The sequence below is a fragment of the Meleagris gallopavo genome, chromosome 3 (assembly GCF_000146605.3).
Source record: "Meleagris gallopavo isolate NT-WF06-2002-E0010 breed Aviagen turkey brand Nicholas breeding stock chromosome 3, Turkey_5.1, whole genome shotgun sequence".
Lineage (NCBI taxonomy): Eukaryota > Metazoa > Chordata > Aves > Galliformes > Phasianidae > Meleagris > Meleagris gallopavo.
In genome coordinates this window covers 22796102-22811514 of record NC_015013.2, presented here as the reverse complement: position 1 = coordinate 22811514, position 15413 = coordinate 22796102, and the positions used below count along the sequence as shown (strand labels likewise).

At 38.1% G+C, this 15413-nt stretch overlaps 1 protein-coding gene across 3 annotated transcripts; it reads left to right on the top strand.

Moving 5' to 3' along the window:
• Positions 1 to 4469: 4469 nt before the first annotated feature.
• Positions 4470 to 15413, top strand: OTULIN (OTU deubiquitinase with linear linkage specificity). 3 transcript variants are annotated; one of them, XM_010708498.3, is made up of 8 exons: positions 4470 to 5131; positions 5452 to 5815; positions 6986 to 7059; positions 7857 to 7951; positions 9154 to 9297; positions 10498 to 10623; positions 11681 to 11950; positions 13218 to 15413. In XM_010708498.3, exons 2-8 carry the CDS (start codon positions 5565 to 5567, stop codon positions 13410 to 13412), a joined length of 1155 nt encoding a protein of 384 aa, XP_010706800.1. In that variant the 5' UTR covers positions 4470 to 5131; positions 5452 to 5564; the 3' UTR covers positions 13413 to 15413. The 3 variants fall into 3 exon arrangements, 2 of the variants coding, with proteins under 2 accessions (XP_010706800.1, XP_010706801.1); XM_010708499.3 differs by lacking the exon at positions 4470 to 5131 and adding an exon at positions 5172 to 5363; XR_792849.3 differs by lacking the exon at positions 4470 to 5131 and adding an exon at positions 12771 to 13075 and having other exon boundaries at positions 5373 to 5815; positions 13218 to 13305.

The window sequence follows — 15413 nt, the reverse complement described above, 5'->3', positions numbered from 1 at the left end:
GCTGCTTCACTACATGTACTAATAAAGGAAGGTACTTCAGAGAGATTAAATGAATGTAAATGCCTTTTTACAACACTGCCAAGTTATTTATCATCTAAATGCACATGGCATCTCCAGTAAAGATATCTATAACCTCAAAAAATTTTAAAGATAAGTTAATCTGTCAGAGTCTTGGAGAAATGACAAGCTATTAAGATGTATATAAAGGCACATTAGGCAAAATATTCAATTTTTCTTCATCAATTTTCCTGTTAGGTCTCTCGTCTCTTTCAATAATGCTAAACATTAAATGTGTCTTATTTTCTCTCCCCTTCTCTTTCCACCACTGCTACCACTGTGGAGATGGTTTGGACATAATTCAGCAACAAGAGTTTCTACTCTGTTCCACTCCCTTCCCCCCTTCTGCTACCACCATGTCCATTTTGTTTTATCAGCTGAGTTCAGTTGTCAGTGTCACTATTACCTACTTTAAATTGTAATTCCCTGAGTTCAGGCTGCACGTCTTCCTGCTCCTCATCTGTCCTCTATGTACAAGGAAGTGGGCTGCTTAATCTTACCAAGAAAAATTCCAAAAAATTCCCTACTTTAGGGATCTTCATTTTAGCTTAGTATATCTTAATATCAGTTCATCCCAACTATTAGGAAATTAGTTTTTAACTGAAATTTTCCCATATGTATCGAGAAGATTTAAGAACAATACAATAGTAATGACTTTATTCTATGGCTAAGACAGATGGAGAGTAGTTGTAGAACAGACATCACTGTTTCCATTAGGTATCTGCAAGGGCAGCCACATCTATGCAACTCCACATGCTTGTTCATTAAGTAGACTTAAGGACATCAGCTGAGACAGATTTATTTCTAATGAATAGATCTAGTTCATTTGATTTGTGAACTGGAAAAAAAAATCCATGAGTAAAATTGATTTTTTTTAAATAAAAAGAATGAAAGGGACCCATGAATTTGAATACCATAATAAAAGCTATATCATTTCTTGATTTTTGGTACTAACAAAGTTCTCTGGCTAAGGTTACGTGCTCTGAGAGTTCTTTGTGATGTTTTATTTCAGTAACCCAACTTGATGCTACTTCCCTTGAACTTAATAGCACACTATAACACAAAGCAGATTGGACTACAAAAAGGCATCCGCTTGTTACCCTCTTGTTATATCTGAAGTCAAGTTTGCCATCAGTACAGCTGATGAGAGTCCTTCACTGCTCCTTTGTGAGAAAGGGTCATCTGCACACTCACATTATCAAACAGATACAACAGATACAGACACATCAGACTCTCTAGGCAGGACATTACAATTCACCCCTTGACTTCACCTTGACCACCATTCCAGATAGCGAGTTAGTTTCTCACTCTTTGACTTCAACCTAACCCATTACAACCCAGGTGCTCAAGCAGATCCACGGTCTACTTTTCCAAAGAGAAGGTCATATCTGCTCAAAGAAGTTGGTGGCTGTGCTATCTGCATTCTCACGTGAAACGTGTGTTTAACTAATTCCACAAGAATTTCACAGAAATTTCTGCTTGAAAATAACAGCCCACAGTCACAGACCAGAAACTGCCCATGTATTTCTGTTTATCACATAACCGAGCTCATAAGGTACTTCACAACTATGATCAGGTGACTTCAGAAATTTGTCAGTAAACAACAATTTATTCAATTAAATTGAAACAGAAAGTTGAGTCAGTCTTAGCAGCAGCAGCTACAGTAATTTACAAAAAGAAAATCCTCCCTTTTTCTTTCCTGCCATTTGAATAAAAGAAGACCTATTTGGTTTTACCATATAATAAATACACACATGTATTTGGCAGATTTAACACAAGAAAATGAGTACAAACTTCAATTCTGAACTTCCTTTGCAAGCTATAATGTGATGGAAACTACAGCAGTGATAGCAGGATAACAAAGTACTAAGCTGCAGCAAGCAAGACTGCAGCAAGCAAGAACAAACCCAAACACAGAAACCATTGATGGATAAAAGAAGGTTTGATTACCTTTAAAAAGCCTCAGGTACGTAGGGAGTTCCAACAAGATACTGTCAGCTCCACTGCTAACCCTTAAATGACGTCTGGGAAGGGGTGGATCCTGGCTCCACCTCTTATGGTCGTTTAGGTATACTGCATGCAGCTGAGCTCCCCTGAGTTGGTCCTGCCTTCTCACCAGGTGCTCAATCACTGGTTCAGGCCATGACTCAGCATTTCTGCTCCACAAGCACAAAGAAAATTCAAACAAACAATAAAAGAAACACATATTTGATGCTAGGGGTGGAGAAGATGAAGCAAGCCAGATGTTCACATTTCTTAAATTGTTGTCTCATGAAATTGCTAGAGTTTTGCATTTAGTATCACTGGTTTCTTCGTATCTCTATTTCCTATCTTTTTTTTTTTTAAGTGTAGTACTCTGTCATAGTTGAGGAAGTAAGAGTCCCAAAATATGATCTTTCGCTGCTGTTTCACTGCATGCTTTGTAATCCCTTTACTATCTGAGCCTGGGGAAAACATAAAGAATTATAAACACTTTGGGAAAAAGTGTGTTAAACTTGCATATTTTTTTCAGCTTGGTATCTACTAAGTTATTTTTTGCTGTTTGTGTTTTGTTTTTTTTTTTAATTATATTTGGGGTAAACATTCTTCCTAGTAATGACAAAGCTGAATAATTGTGCCCTGTATTTTGAAATTGTTACCAGAGACTTATATTCTTACTTTGATATTTTAGAGTTGAAATCTTATTTTCAGCCAAGATTCAAATCTTACCACTCTCATTAAAAAACAAAACAAAACAAAAAAAACAGACTCGTGCAGGCATAGGAGATACATGGTGTTCCCCTTTGAAGTTATGGTAACAAAAGAGTTGGATTTATGAGTGCAATAGTCTGAGTTATTCATACATAAAGACAGGAAAGTAGACAAAGCTTTTGCTTTTATTATAGATTTTGATGAGTCTTAATTGTCTACCTACTTTGCAGATGGAAGTCTGAAAATACAGTGAGTTATAAGTGGTTTGGGAGCCCAAAGATCTTGGCCTTATACATCTAAATTTTGCTCAAGCCTCATTCTAAAAAACAATCAATCAACCAAAGAAACAAAACTTGAAGTGTAATGTAATTATTTTTTATACTGTCAACAAAAGTAAATAGCTGCTCCTTTTTTTTTTTCTATAGATTCATTTATCATGCTTGATCTTAATATATATATGTATTTTCCAAGTATATCAGCATTAGCCCTTCTAACTAACTTCAGAAATTCAAGAGAATCCTGTAGAGATTCTTGCATCTGCAATTTCAGTATTTTTGTAATTTGTGCACATGTATTTATCAGCTGTCAATAACAAAAAGCAAGATGGTATCTCTGTTCTGAAGACTTTACAAAAGATATATCTTCTGCTGGAAAACACAGCTTTATCTATGCACATAAGTCATTATGTATGACTCAAGCTCTAGATTAAAGTAATTATGACTAACATTCTTTTCAAATCTAAGTGCAAAATGGAAAACACTGGAGGAAGCTGTGTGCTTGGAAGAGGAATAATTCTGAAATGGCCAATCTGAAATAACATATTTTGAGAAAAGCAATTTTTCAATGAAAGGTGTTTTTCAAAGGAGATATCGTCAAGAACAAACCAGCACTGATTTAATTCAGGAAAAGAGCTGTAATACAAAAATATTAAAGTTATGCTTCCCATTCACCCCTCAAACATTTACGGTACTTCTTTGTGTCTCAAGAATAAAAGAAAGAGAGAAAAAAATGGTTACAGGGATGCCCACCAATTTATTTAACGTAAAAATGCGTAACATTGGAGATCACTTATCACTGTCATTTTGTCTTTCTGTAGGGTTACTACCTGACCTTACCATAAAACATTCTTCCTATAGTGTTTGCTACTCTGTCTGACTTTTTAAAAGAATCCTACTTCAAACTGTTTTCCCATCAGAATGTTTGAATTTATTTTTTCCAGTCTAAGCATTCCTTGTATTATTAAAAATTATTATATTATGTTAGAGACAGTATAATCTTATGAGAGAAAATTAATTGTTCAAAGAAGATGAATAATTTTTTTGTCACATTTTCAGGCCTGATTTAAAGCTGACCTCCTTCCAAAATGCTCACTTAAGTGGACTTGTTCTACCAGAATATGCCTTTCTTACTCTTTATTGTTCTCTTGTTTTTAATATTATTTGGTATACATAGCTCTGAGTAATACGTAACTTTGAAAGGTCTATAATTTGCTCTTTGTAGAGAAAAATTACGTATTCCTGTTTGGAGTTTAACAAAGGTACATGATTCATGGACAGTATTATTTCTGAAACAGAAAACTCTTGCTCATTAATGTTTTATTCCACTCCTACCAGTACATGAAGCCTGTGACTAGCATATATAGTTTGTAATTTGGCCTTCCAGTACTTAAAGAGAATCTGTCAGCAGGAGGGAAATCAACTATTTACACGTACAGATAGCAACAGGACAAGGGGGATAGTCTTAAATGAAAAGAGGAGATATTTGGATTTGATGTTGGGGAAGGTTTTCACTGAGGGGGTGCTGAGGCCCCATCCCTGAAGGCGCTCAAGGCCATGTTGGATGGGGCCCTGGGCAGCCTGTCCCGGTGGGTGGCGGCCCTGCCCATAACATAGGGTTGAGGCTAGGTGGGCTTTGTGGTTCCATCCAACCCAAACTGTTCAGTGATTTCTTTTTCTCTCATCCCCTTGGTTGCAGGAAAAGCCTTGCTTTGGAGCTGAAGCTGTCAGGGGTCTCGTAGGTGCCTGGCTCTGTTAGGTGACATTGCTGTCCCACAGAAGGGTTCTTCCATCCAGTGTGCAATGAGCCAACTTCACATACAGACTATTTAATTTTGTGCATGATGGGGTGCTAGCTTGTAATTCCACAAAGCTAGCACGCTTCTACATATCCACAGCGTGATACCGATGTCAGTTTCTACCCACACATTCACTGTTCACAAGCAAAATCATTGTATCGCTTCCTCGTTTCCCATTGGTTCTACGTATCCAAACATGCTCCCTGCCGGTGCGCTGCAGTATTGCCATTTTTCCTTCCATTCCATGTGACACCGAGCTCCCGGGACGGGAAGGAGAGGGGGAGGGAGAGCAGTTTCACTGAACACCACGTGAGTCTGTAGAAAAGCCACTGTCGGGGGACTGAAACTTGCTTGATTTGGGTCTCTGGGGGATCCCCGGGTTTGTAGCTGATAGCATCTCCGAGAGAAGCATGCGTGCAGTCAAAGCTGTTCTTGCACAGGCAGAGCGGAAGCTGAGGCCGTCCTGCCAAGGAGTGTTTGAGAGCAGCTGGGCTGCTGTGTTACCTCACCAAGCGCTTCCGGGGCTTGTTCCTGCTTTTGGGTAATTAAAGGAACCTCTGAATGCACAGAACTTAAAGCAGCTATTGAAATACTTTGCCTTTCTTAAAAATGTGCTTTTGTTCTTCCAGGAGAGAGTCACGTACTCCTGCATTCTTCAAGGCCAGGATAGATTTCAGGAACAGATGAAAGAACCACACAGCCTTCATATACAGCACAGACACAGAAGAAAGCAAGGATTACGATGCAGGTGATGAAGCATGAAAAGGAAGCTGCTGTTCCTTCTAACGAGCTGGGTTCCGCAAACACGGTCACTGAGCAGAAAGAGCAACCTGCAGAGGAAATGAGGGAAGAAAATCTATGCAGAAGTGTTGGGGGACCTGAGGGGAGAAATAGGATTAAATCACTTGCGACACATGATGATGATCCTAGAGATTGTGAAATATATTTGCCGTTGTCTGATAATCCTTCAGCAATGGAGACATCTGTGGACAGGTAAGGATTTTTTTTTCATGGAGAAACTTTTTCTTATGGAAAGAGGTGCTTTCAATATATATAAACTGTGCTACAAATCATTCTTGTTGTTGGGTACCAAGTTCTTATTTTATCACAATGTTTTCAAGGAATATATTCTTCAAGGTAGATATTCTTGAAATTCTTCACAAACCCTCATGGACCTTAATTTCTGGTGTGAAATAAGATTAGGTATGTAAATTAAGATTTGTCCAATGCCCCACAATAATTAGGGTAAGGACTTGGGATATGGTTCTCTGAAACATCTCAGTAGGCAGTATTCTCTTACGGAGAACTGTGTTTAGTATCTACCACTTTGTTTCTCTCTTTAATTCATACTTTAGTATTGTTAGAAATCAAATCTCAAGCATCTGCTTGAAACTTGAGTAACTACTAAACTGTGGTTTCCTATGACTGCGTTACAGATGACAGTTTCCCACTATTAGCCTGTCATTGACTTTATATTAAGTGTTTTTGGTCAAGTGCTGGACTGGGCTGCCCAGGGAGGTGGTGGGGTCACCATCCCTGGAGTTCAAGAAATGGTTGGATGTTGTACTGAGGGACACGGTTTAGTGGGAACATTGGTGGTAGGTGGATGATTGAACTGGATGATCTTGGAGGTCTCTTCCAACCTTGGTGATTTTATGATTCTAGGATTTTTCTTGTTCTCAAGGGAAATATATGCAAATGGATTAGCAGCGTTACTTCTTATTTCTTCTTAAGAAAGCAGACTTGGATGGGTGTAATTTAATTACCACCTGGCTGCACAAAACCCTTCCTTGCAGTTTCCCTAACTGCTTGTCCTCTTTCAGTCATATGAGATGAGTGAGATCACTGGTTGTTGCTCAACCTCAGTAGAATATAGACTTAAGGCTTTGGTGAGTAATGTGTTTTTAGTTGTGTGCACAGATGCAGTATTTATGTATATATCACAGGGTATTGTGGCTTTTATCTTTCACAAATCTGTCCTTTCAAAATTACAAAGAGACTTTAGTGCTCTGTAGACCCCATACCGCTGGCGGAAGTCCAGGAAGCTTCATTACTAACATTGGTGTTGTAGGGAAGTGTTTAATGAAAATGTGTAAGATGGAAATCAAATCAAACAGCAGAAAAGATTAATGACAATTATTTGAACTGTTCCATGATGTGCAGTGTAGTGAGGAGGACGTTTGTTGTGACGCAGAAGAGAGAGAAGATGCTACACACTTGCAAGACAAGCTCTTCAGGTATGTTTGAACTTTGTGGTATTTCAAAAGTGGTATTACAATTAATTGTGGTGCTAACTTGCAGGGATTTCACACCTTCATTTCCAGGGATTTTTGTGCAGAGGTATCTCCGTACAGTACGTTGGTTTTTTTTAATTCACAAATCATTTTTATGTGAAGCTAGTTGCTCTTAACATATTTTTCTTGTGCTTCATTAGAAATTTTATGAGAGATTATGAATCCTTTGGAAAACAGTGATATAGCCTACATGCTGACTCTTGAGAGTTACTGATTTATGGTCATCACACATATCTGTAGCTGAGCTCCCTTGATGATCTAAAGTCCCATTTGTTTTGGAATGAAAACTGTAGGAATTCTAAGAGAGTACTGTTGTTTTTTTCTTTCTGGCTTATTTAGAAAGACGTACCATCTTCTTTCTCTACAGTTTGGCTACTGAATGAAGAAGAGAGATTCCTACTGATTGTTTTTCTCTCCATGTTTCTTAGCAGAACTTAGTAAGGTACTCTGATATTTTTGCTCTTTGCCAGTTAGTATTTTTTAGAAGACAGAAGAGCGTTCTCTGTTTTGCTGAATTAAATAATTATTTTTATTCATTTGCCATTTTTGGAGCATATAGTTCTTTCCCCACCAGTAGCTCTGTAGCAGCTCTGTGTTGTACAGCCAGTCTCTTGGCACCAAAGTGACTTTAATGTGATAGTATGTGTTTAGAAGTGCAAGTTATAATGTTTTCTTCTATACTTTTGTATGTTCTGTTTCATGTTTTTTCTCAGTGTAATTTGCAAATTCTGTGTTGACAGAATATAAATTAAGTGTTGCGCCTGAAATGGACATCCTGGAGTATTGTGAAAAAGAGTGGAGAGGAAATACACCAGTAGCAAGAAGGATGAGAAAGGTATATTTTCTATTTTCTGACTTTACCGGGCTTTTTATTTCTGTGTCTCATAGGTGGCTTTCTCCACAAAAGATCTTTAAAACAGGAAAGGTAATAGCAATATTTTTCAGAGTTGTGTCTTCGAAGTGGCTGGTAACTGGATGATGATTTTGCTCATACTTATTAAAAATGTATGTTCAGTAAGGCTACCTGTGACAGGCTAGGATTTTGGTTTAATACTCTTCTTTGTTACTGTTTTCAATTTAAATTTGGTTTATTTCCATAAAATAGTAATCTTAAGGGCTATTGAAATGGCAGACCAGATGGTCAAACTTTTATTTTATTTATTTTATTTTTTAATTTAATTTTTATTTTTATTTTTATTTTTTAGAAGGAAGTTAACTGAAATAGGTGAATCACTTGATTTTTAAGATGGAGAGCTTTATTGGGTAGCATCAGTTTTGTTTTGCTTTTTATTTTTTTTTCCTGATACTCATTTTCTGTAAGTTTTTTTACAAGTTTTCTTATATTAATCTTGAGCTACAGCAGTAGAAAGTGAAGTAAAGATTGGTTTGGGTGTTCTTTATTTTAAATTGTGTTGGAGAAAAAAAATAGTGGTATGCACAAACATCTTGTTAGATGAGCTGAAAACACATACTAAGCTTCAGAAGCTGAATTTCAGCATTGCTTCTTCTGTTGCAAGTGTATGTATGGGAACAGCAAGGAGCAATGTGATGAGACATCAGAAACTTCTGTGTAAAGGCAAAATTTCCCCTGAGGCATAAATAAGCTGCATGTGACAAGTATTGGGTAAATGGCAAAAACTATTGTTGAAACTTCTTGTTGTAATCATTCTGTATTTTTAGTTGTGTTTGGGTTTTGTTTGAAACCTAAGTGTGCTAGCTACCTATATTCCAAAGATATTTCTGCTGTGTAGTCAGATAAATGGCGCGGACAATTACCTACTTCAGTTTCATTGGTTTCTTGTTTGTTATTTTGCAGAACTATGGAAGTTTTGTTTTTTGTAAAGCAAAATTTGTGACATAAAGTCATACATACTTCCAAATCATTTGATTGATCAAACCTTTCTATGTTTTTGAGAGAGCTTTATTATTAGATGCTGATGTTCCAATTCCTTTATGATACTGGTGCCTTGAAACATCTTACTCCTTTGAAATGATTTATTAATGCTTTTGTGTTATTTGGATTTTTTATTTTCCTAGGGATATGAAGCAGTTGCACAGAAGTTTGCATCAATAAGGCAAGTACGAGGTGATAACTACTGTGCTCTCAGAGCGACTCTGTTCCAGGCACTAAGCCAAGCTACTCAGTTACCGCGCTGGATGCAGAGTGAGGATTTTACTATGGTATGTGTCAAGTAGGTCTTCTGACAGTAGACATTGTCTCTAACCTATTGAGTGATTTTGTGGTTTTGTTCACTTCTCTGTTACATGCTCAAACATCAATATCCATTAAATTGAGAAGCAGTAGTGTTCTGTTGCATTCTAGGTTTACAGTGATGGCACCAACTTGGAATTGAGTCCACATTTCTATAGTTCCTAGTTTATAATGTATAAATGTTATTGTACTGACTGTGACATTGCCATTAGAGAGAACATAGTGCTGATTCGGAGTCCTTGTAAAATGAAAAGTGGTTGGTCATGGCTGACAGTACATATGCTGCTCTAGCCAAATGGTTAACTTAATATGAAGCACAAATTACTGTACAAGTTCTAATGGCAAAATGGATTAATAAACGAGAGCCCAGAACTACGCATACAACTGCTGGTATGTCCTTCAAGAGGAATCGAAAGCTCTTAAGTGAGCAGACATAGGTGTAGCGTGTGAGCAGTAGAAAAGGCAGGTCTTATACTAGAGTGTCATCTGCTGCATCAACTACTAAACTTCAGGTTGTATTCTTCTTGATAAGAAACTTTGTCCCATAGTTCAGGGAGCGATGTTCTTTGGAAAGAAAACACAGTTTTTGAGTTCTGGGCTAAGTAGTTAGTGCTTCACCAAGGACTGTGTTTTGTCTGGTGGATATGGTGTCTTTCATTGCTGCTTCTGTTGGTTCCAGGAAACTTTCAGACACAGTCACTGCTGTCTGCTGCTGGACTTTAAAAACAAATCTTGAGTAATTTAAGCTTCTTTTTCTCTTGCTTTATATCAGGGGATAGTAATAGACCAGTGCTCTGACTGTGAGACAGCAAACCTCTGTGTCCAGAGAGGCTGTGGATGCCCCATTCGATGCATTCAAGGAGGCCAGGCTGGATGTGGCTCTGGGCAGCTTGGTCTGGTGGTTGGCGACCCTGCACATAGCAGGGGTTGAAACTAGATGATCTTTGAAGTCCTTTTCAACCCAGGCCATTTTATGATTCTATGATGATACGATTCTATGAAATATTACCCATCCAAGTGTGTTCAGTTATGGTCATAGTATGACATGTTCAGAAAAACACAAGGAATCATGTTAAGATGATGAACAATAAAAATATGATGATAACGTGCAGTTCTTCCTTTCAAGATTTGTTACTTCAGCTGCCTTTTCTTCTTCTGTTAACTTCCAGCTTCCTGAGAACTTGTTAAGCAAATATGACTGGATCAAGCAGTGGCAGCTAAAACAGAACCCAAGCAGAAAGACGGGAGAAATAAGTGATGAAATAAAAGAATATTTATTGCTACTAAAGAAGAAGGTTGGAAAAGTATTTATTTGGTTTTGGTCTTTGTCAAATGGGAAAAGTGACAAATAGTTTTGAGTAGGGATGCTGTCACTAGTGAAGCAAAACATTTAAGTATGTATACTGCAAAAAATCAAAGACGGACTGGTCTTCACCGCTTGCTTTGGCCCAATGCTGGAATTAATATATGCATCTGTCCAGAAGATTGTTAAAGATTCTATGAAGAAATCAGTGTAATAGAGTAACATTTTCCTTCTGTTATTTTTTGTGTTTGTATGAAGAAGTGATGTATATTACCAGTAAGTCTTGTTATTGTTTTGAACAGCTCATGGAAAGAAAAATCCCGCAGAAAAGTGCTGAAGTAATTTCAAAGGAGTAGTTTTTGTTTGTTTTTGTTCTTTAACCTAGAATGAAAACAGGGCATAACAGTTTTCCAGAGAATTACGCACCTACTTAGCTGTATTCCTCCTTCCCTTGCTCCCGAGAAACTGCAGTCAGAGGCTACCTGTGCTGCCTACCCCCTGCTACCAAAACAACACGGCCAAATTAGCACAATACAGACAGACGTTCTAGATAACTGAAATGTAAAGAATGTGAAGGTAGTGGATGCCCCATCCCTGGAAATGTTCAAGGCCAGGTTGGATGGGACTCTGGACAGCCTGGTCGAGTATTAGGTATGGAGGTTGGTAGCCCTGCCTGCAGTGGGAGGTTGGAGCTTAATGATCCTTGAGATCCCTTCCAACCCAAGCCATTCTATGATTCTGTGAAGGACACAGGAAATAAAGAGCCTGATACCTTTCTCCTATAACAGGTGTTTTGTCACCTTGTAACTATTTCCAGCATCCCCCTATTTTGCTTTTGTTGAGGACCAGCTAAAGCAAAATCAGACTAAACCAGCTTGACCTTGGCAGAGCAACAGCTGTGGGTATACTGTAGTGTTTCTGATAATGTCAAAGCCTTTCACAAGTTAAATTCAGAGTACCTGTGCTGAACATCTGACAGTTCACGAGTTTTGCAACTCCTGTACAGTGATGGCTATTGATATGTATTGTACATTGTTTTTGTTTAACAGTGGAAGTGTGTAAGTGACATCAAATGTTCTGTTGAGAAACAAGAAGCTTGTGATGAATTGTTTAAAAATGAAGAGGAGGAGTACAGTCTGTATGAAGCTCTGAAATTCTTGATGCTTAACACTGCCATTCAGTTATACAACGATGAGAAAAATGGAAGGAGAGTTCCCGTCTTCTCATGGCTACTGTTTGCACGTGATACATCTAGCAACCCTTGCCAGTTAATGCATAATCACCTGAATCAAATAGGTCACAGTGGAGGCCTTGAACAGGTAAGGAGAGATTGTTCTTACAGTGTTTGGGTTTTTTTTGCTTGGAGTTCTCAGTTTCAAGGGGCTTAAGAAATCATCCAGCTTTTGCTAGTCTGTCAGAACTTAATGTAGCCTGGTCTTTCATTGGGAAAAATTATAATAGAACTACTTGTACTAAAAATCTTCCTTATAAACACTAATTTTGTGTGGCTGATAACATTTGGGTACCATTCTTTGGAAGTAAGGTATTCTTTGGATAGTAGCAATCGTCTTAGTATTAAATTAACAATTAAGACACTATAATAATATAATAAAATCTACCACTCAAAGAGATGAAGCAATTGTGTTTAGTACACATACTTGCTGTATCCTGACAATTATTGCCATTATTATTGTATGTTGTAGAAACTTACATAAAAGATCCCAAACAAAATCTAGCAGGTAATGAGATGAATAGTTCTAAAGACTGTAGGTAACATCCATTTAAAAAATTGATATGGTAGTGCAGTTCAACACAGTAGTTTAAAGACACTAAAGGCACAGAAGTATTATGTTTGGTTCATGTTTATTGGCTAAGATATCTAGTAACTAGCATAGATGAGATAGACTACTGTTAAATTAGATGATTTGTTGCAAAGGTGAAGCTGCAATGTTTTTTCTTAGCAGTGACTGTTCTTCTGTCTGGTTTGGTCAATAAGTGATGCTACATATTTTCATACTGACTAAACTTATTTCTTTTGGTGATGTTTGCTGTAAATTGCTATTTAGAACACGCTTGTCACTGCAGTAGACATAATGAAGAGGCTGGAAAAATCTTCTCAATTCCATTTAATATCTACAGGATTTGGAAGGGCTTTCTGTCTGCAGTTGATTGGTTAGAAAGTCGGAGTACTCACAGAAAGAGGAAGGATTGTTGCCTGAAACTGCTCTTTGTCTGGTTTGGTGACCTAATGGGATGAATGTTGATATGAAAGTACATCTTTCCTACCTGCTTGTGGCAGTAGGGAAGTGAGATTCTCTGAACAGACCACCATTTCTTAAGGAGCAGTATCTTACTATGCCATTTCTGCAACCAAAGAGCATGTTAAAAGCATGGCACCTCCAAGCTATTCATGCAGCAAGTCATGGATGGTTTTAAGCATCAAGGTACTGAGCATGTATATACATTCACATTTTATCATTCATGTTTTTTATTAAAAGTAACATCCAATTGGTATTTCTGTAAGAAATGTCTTGTAGAAGGCACGTTAAATTTTACGTGTTCTATTTCTGCTTTGTTCCAATATAGGTGGAAATGTTTCTCCTTGCTTATGCTCTGCAGTACACCATCCAAGTGTATCGACTGTATAAGTGTAGTACTGATGAATTCATCACATTTTATCCCAATGATCCTGAGGAAGACTGGCCTGTGGTGACTCTCATAACTGAAGATGACAGACATTATAACATTCTGGTCAGAATGTGTCAAGAAACGATGCTATAAAGGGGATTTTGAACAGACACACCTGTGCTTAGAGAGCTTTCCAGTGCTATTTTGAAACAGCACGATGATGAAACGGGTGTTATTAAACTTGCAACAACTTGAAATTCTTGTTTTAGAAGTTTTGCATGTGGACTAAAATATCAAACAGGTTCTGTCTCAAGCATAATTCAAAAGTTTTGCAACCATGGCTTCTGTTACTGATGTAAAAAAACAAGTGGGAACATTTTCAATCTTTTTCTTTTAAGATCTTGCTCTGACATTCAAAAACTATAGATACCATTCTTTTAAGAAGATAAGTGATGATCTTTTGTAAGATGCGAGCTGTCTTGTGCCCTCTAAAATAATGAGATACTGATGAATTTAAATTTCTAGAAAAGTGTTCTGACAGATCTTTGTCTGCCTGCACATAAGCAATTTGTGTAAATCAAGGTCTCAATAACTTAATGTCTACCTTGTGTTTAATGCTGCAAGAGAGGTACTTAAAAGTTTTCTAATGCTCTAGACCTGAGTGTCTAATCTAGAAGCCAGGCATCTGTTACCAAAAGTTACGAGCTCTTCCCCTTCTGACCCCTGGAAAAGATTATGGCAAAAGGCATTGGCAGTAAAGCAGTATACTTTCATTTGTTAGCAGGTCACAAATTCAAAACCTACACAAAACCAACTTCAGTTGTAGTAGCTCATATGAGATAACCACGTGCACACAAACTCCATGTCTGTTAACATTACTGTTTCTGTAACGATAAGCTTTGCCAGTAACTGCTGAGAAGAACACAGCACAAGTAGATGACAGTAAGTTTATGGCGGGACTTCTCTGCTCTTGCGGGGAGTATGTAGGTGGCTCTATGTTTCTACTTAGGAATATTCAAAGTTGTTTAAACAGAAAAACAAAAGGGGGCAGTGCTGGCATACCTAAACACAACTGAAGAAAGCCTTCACCTCAGTGGAAGCATGACCTACAGATGATACTCCAAACAAGAGCGAAGTTGGTGAAAATTTCCATATATTTGGAGCTATGTGATACTGAAGGCTTTTTAAGTGCTGGGTTTAAAGAGTTAATTAATACCTATCTTCCATCTGCCCTGCTAAAAGCGTACAGCAGAATTTCTTCATATGAAGGAAAACAGTGATTCAGATGATCTTGGGACTTGCTGGGCTTTGCATTGTTACATGTGCTAATGGTTGGTTGGCTGCAGATAGAGTTTAGTACTGAAGTGGAGCAGCAAGCAGGGTGGAGTATTTGGGCTTGGTGCAGCTCTGAGAAGCTGATGCTGAAACCAACCCCTTGGTGCCTGTGGGAGCTCACCCAGAGCTGGGCTGCCTGGGGAGATGCAGGTGTGTTCAGTTCAGGAGCGTAACACATGCAGATCGTTGAGTCAACACAGACAAAATCCAGCCCAAGTTTATTTCTGTGGGACAGCAATAGCCCTAGCACTAGAGAGAGAAGAGGTAACTCATTTTGAACTGAGATGGTGATATGGTAAAACGTCCCCAAGTAGATGTTAAGGGAAGTGGGGAGAGGGAGCTCTTGCATTGCATATCAGGTGCATAGCTCTCATCCCTAATACTCGGGTCAGTTGTGCATCCTGTTGTCATCAGACCATGGCTGGCCTTGGTTCCACCAGTATTCTAGTTGGCAAGAAAGGACTGAAAATGTTTTAAGATGGCCAAGTGTTCTTTAAAAATGCTCCCTTTTTTGGTAATGGTGGAAGCCCACGGTCAGCATATTCTGGAAGCTTTCCACTAGATGAATCATTGTACTGTGGCATCGACTAATATGCTTTAAATCAGACAGACGCAAAGGTTATTTTCATTTATACATTTGTTGAGGAAAATCAGAATCTGAGAAATGAAGAGGAAACATAATTAATTCCAGTGAACTAAAAGCAAAGCAGGGGTTGGTTAGCACAGCTTCTTGGAGGAATGTGTCCATTTCTGAATCGGAGCTGATGATGAGGTGCCCTTATCCTGACTTCTCTTCAAGCTGATGGGATACCAAAAAAA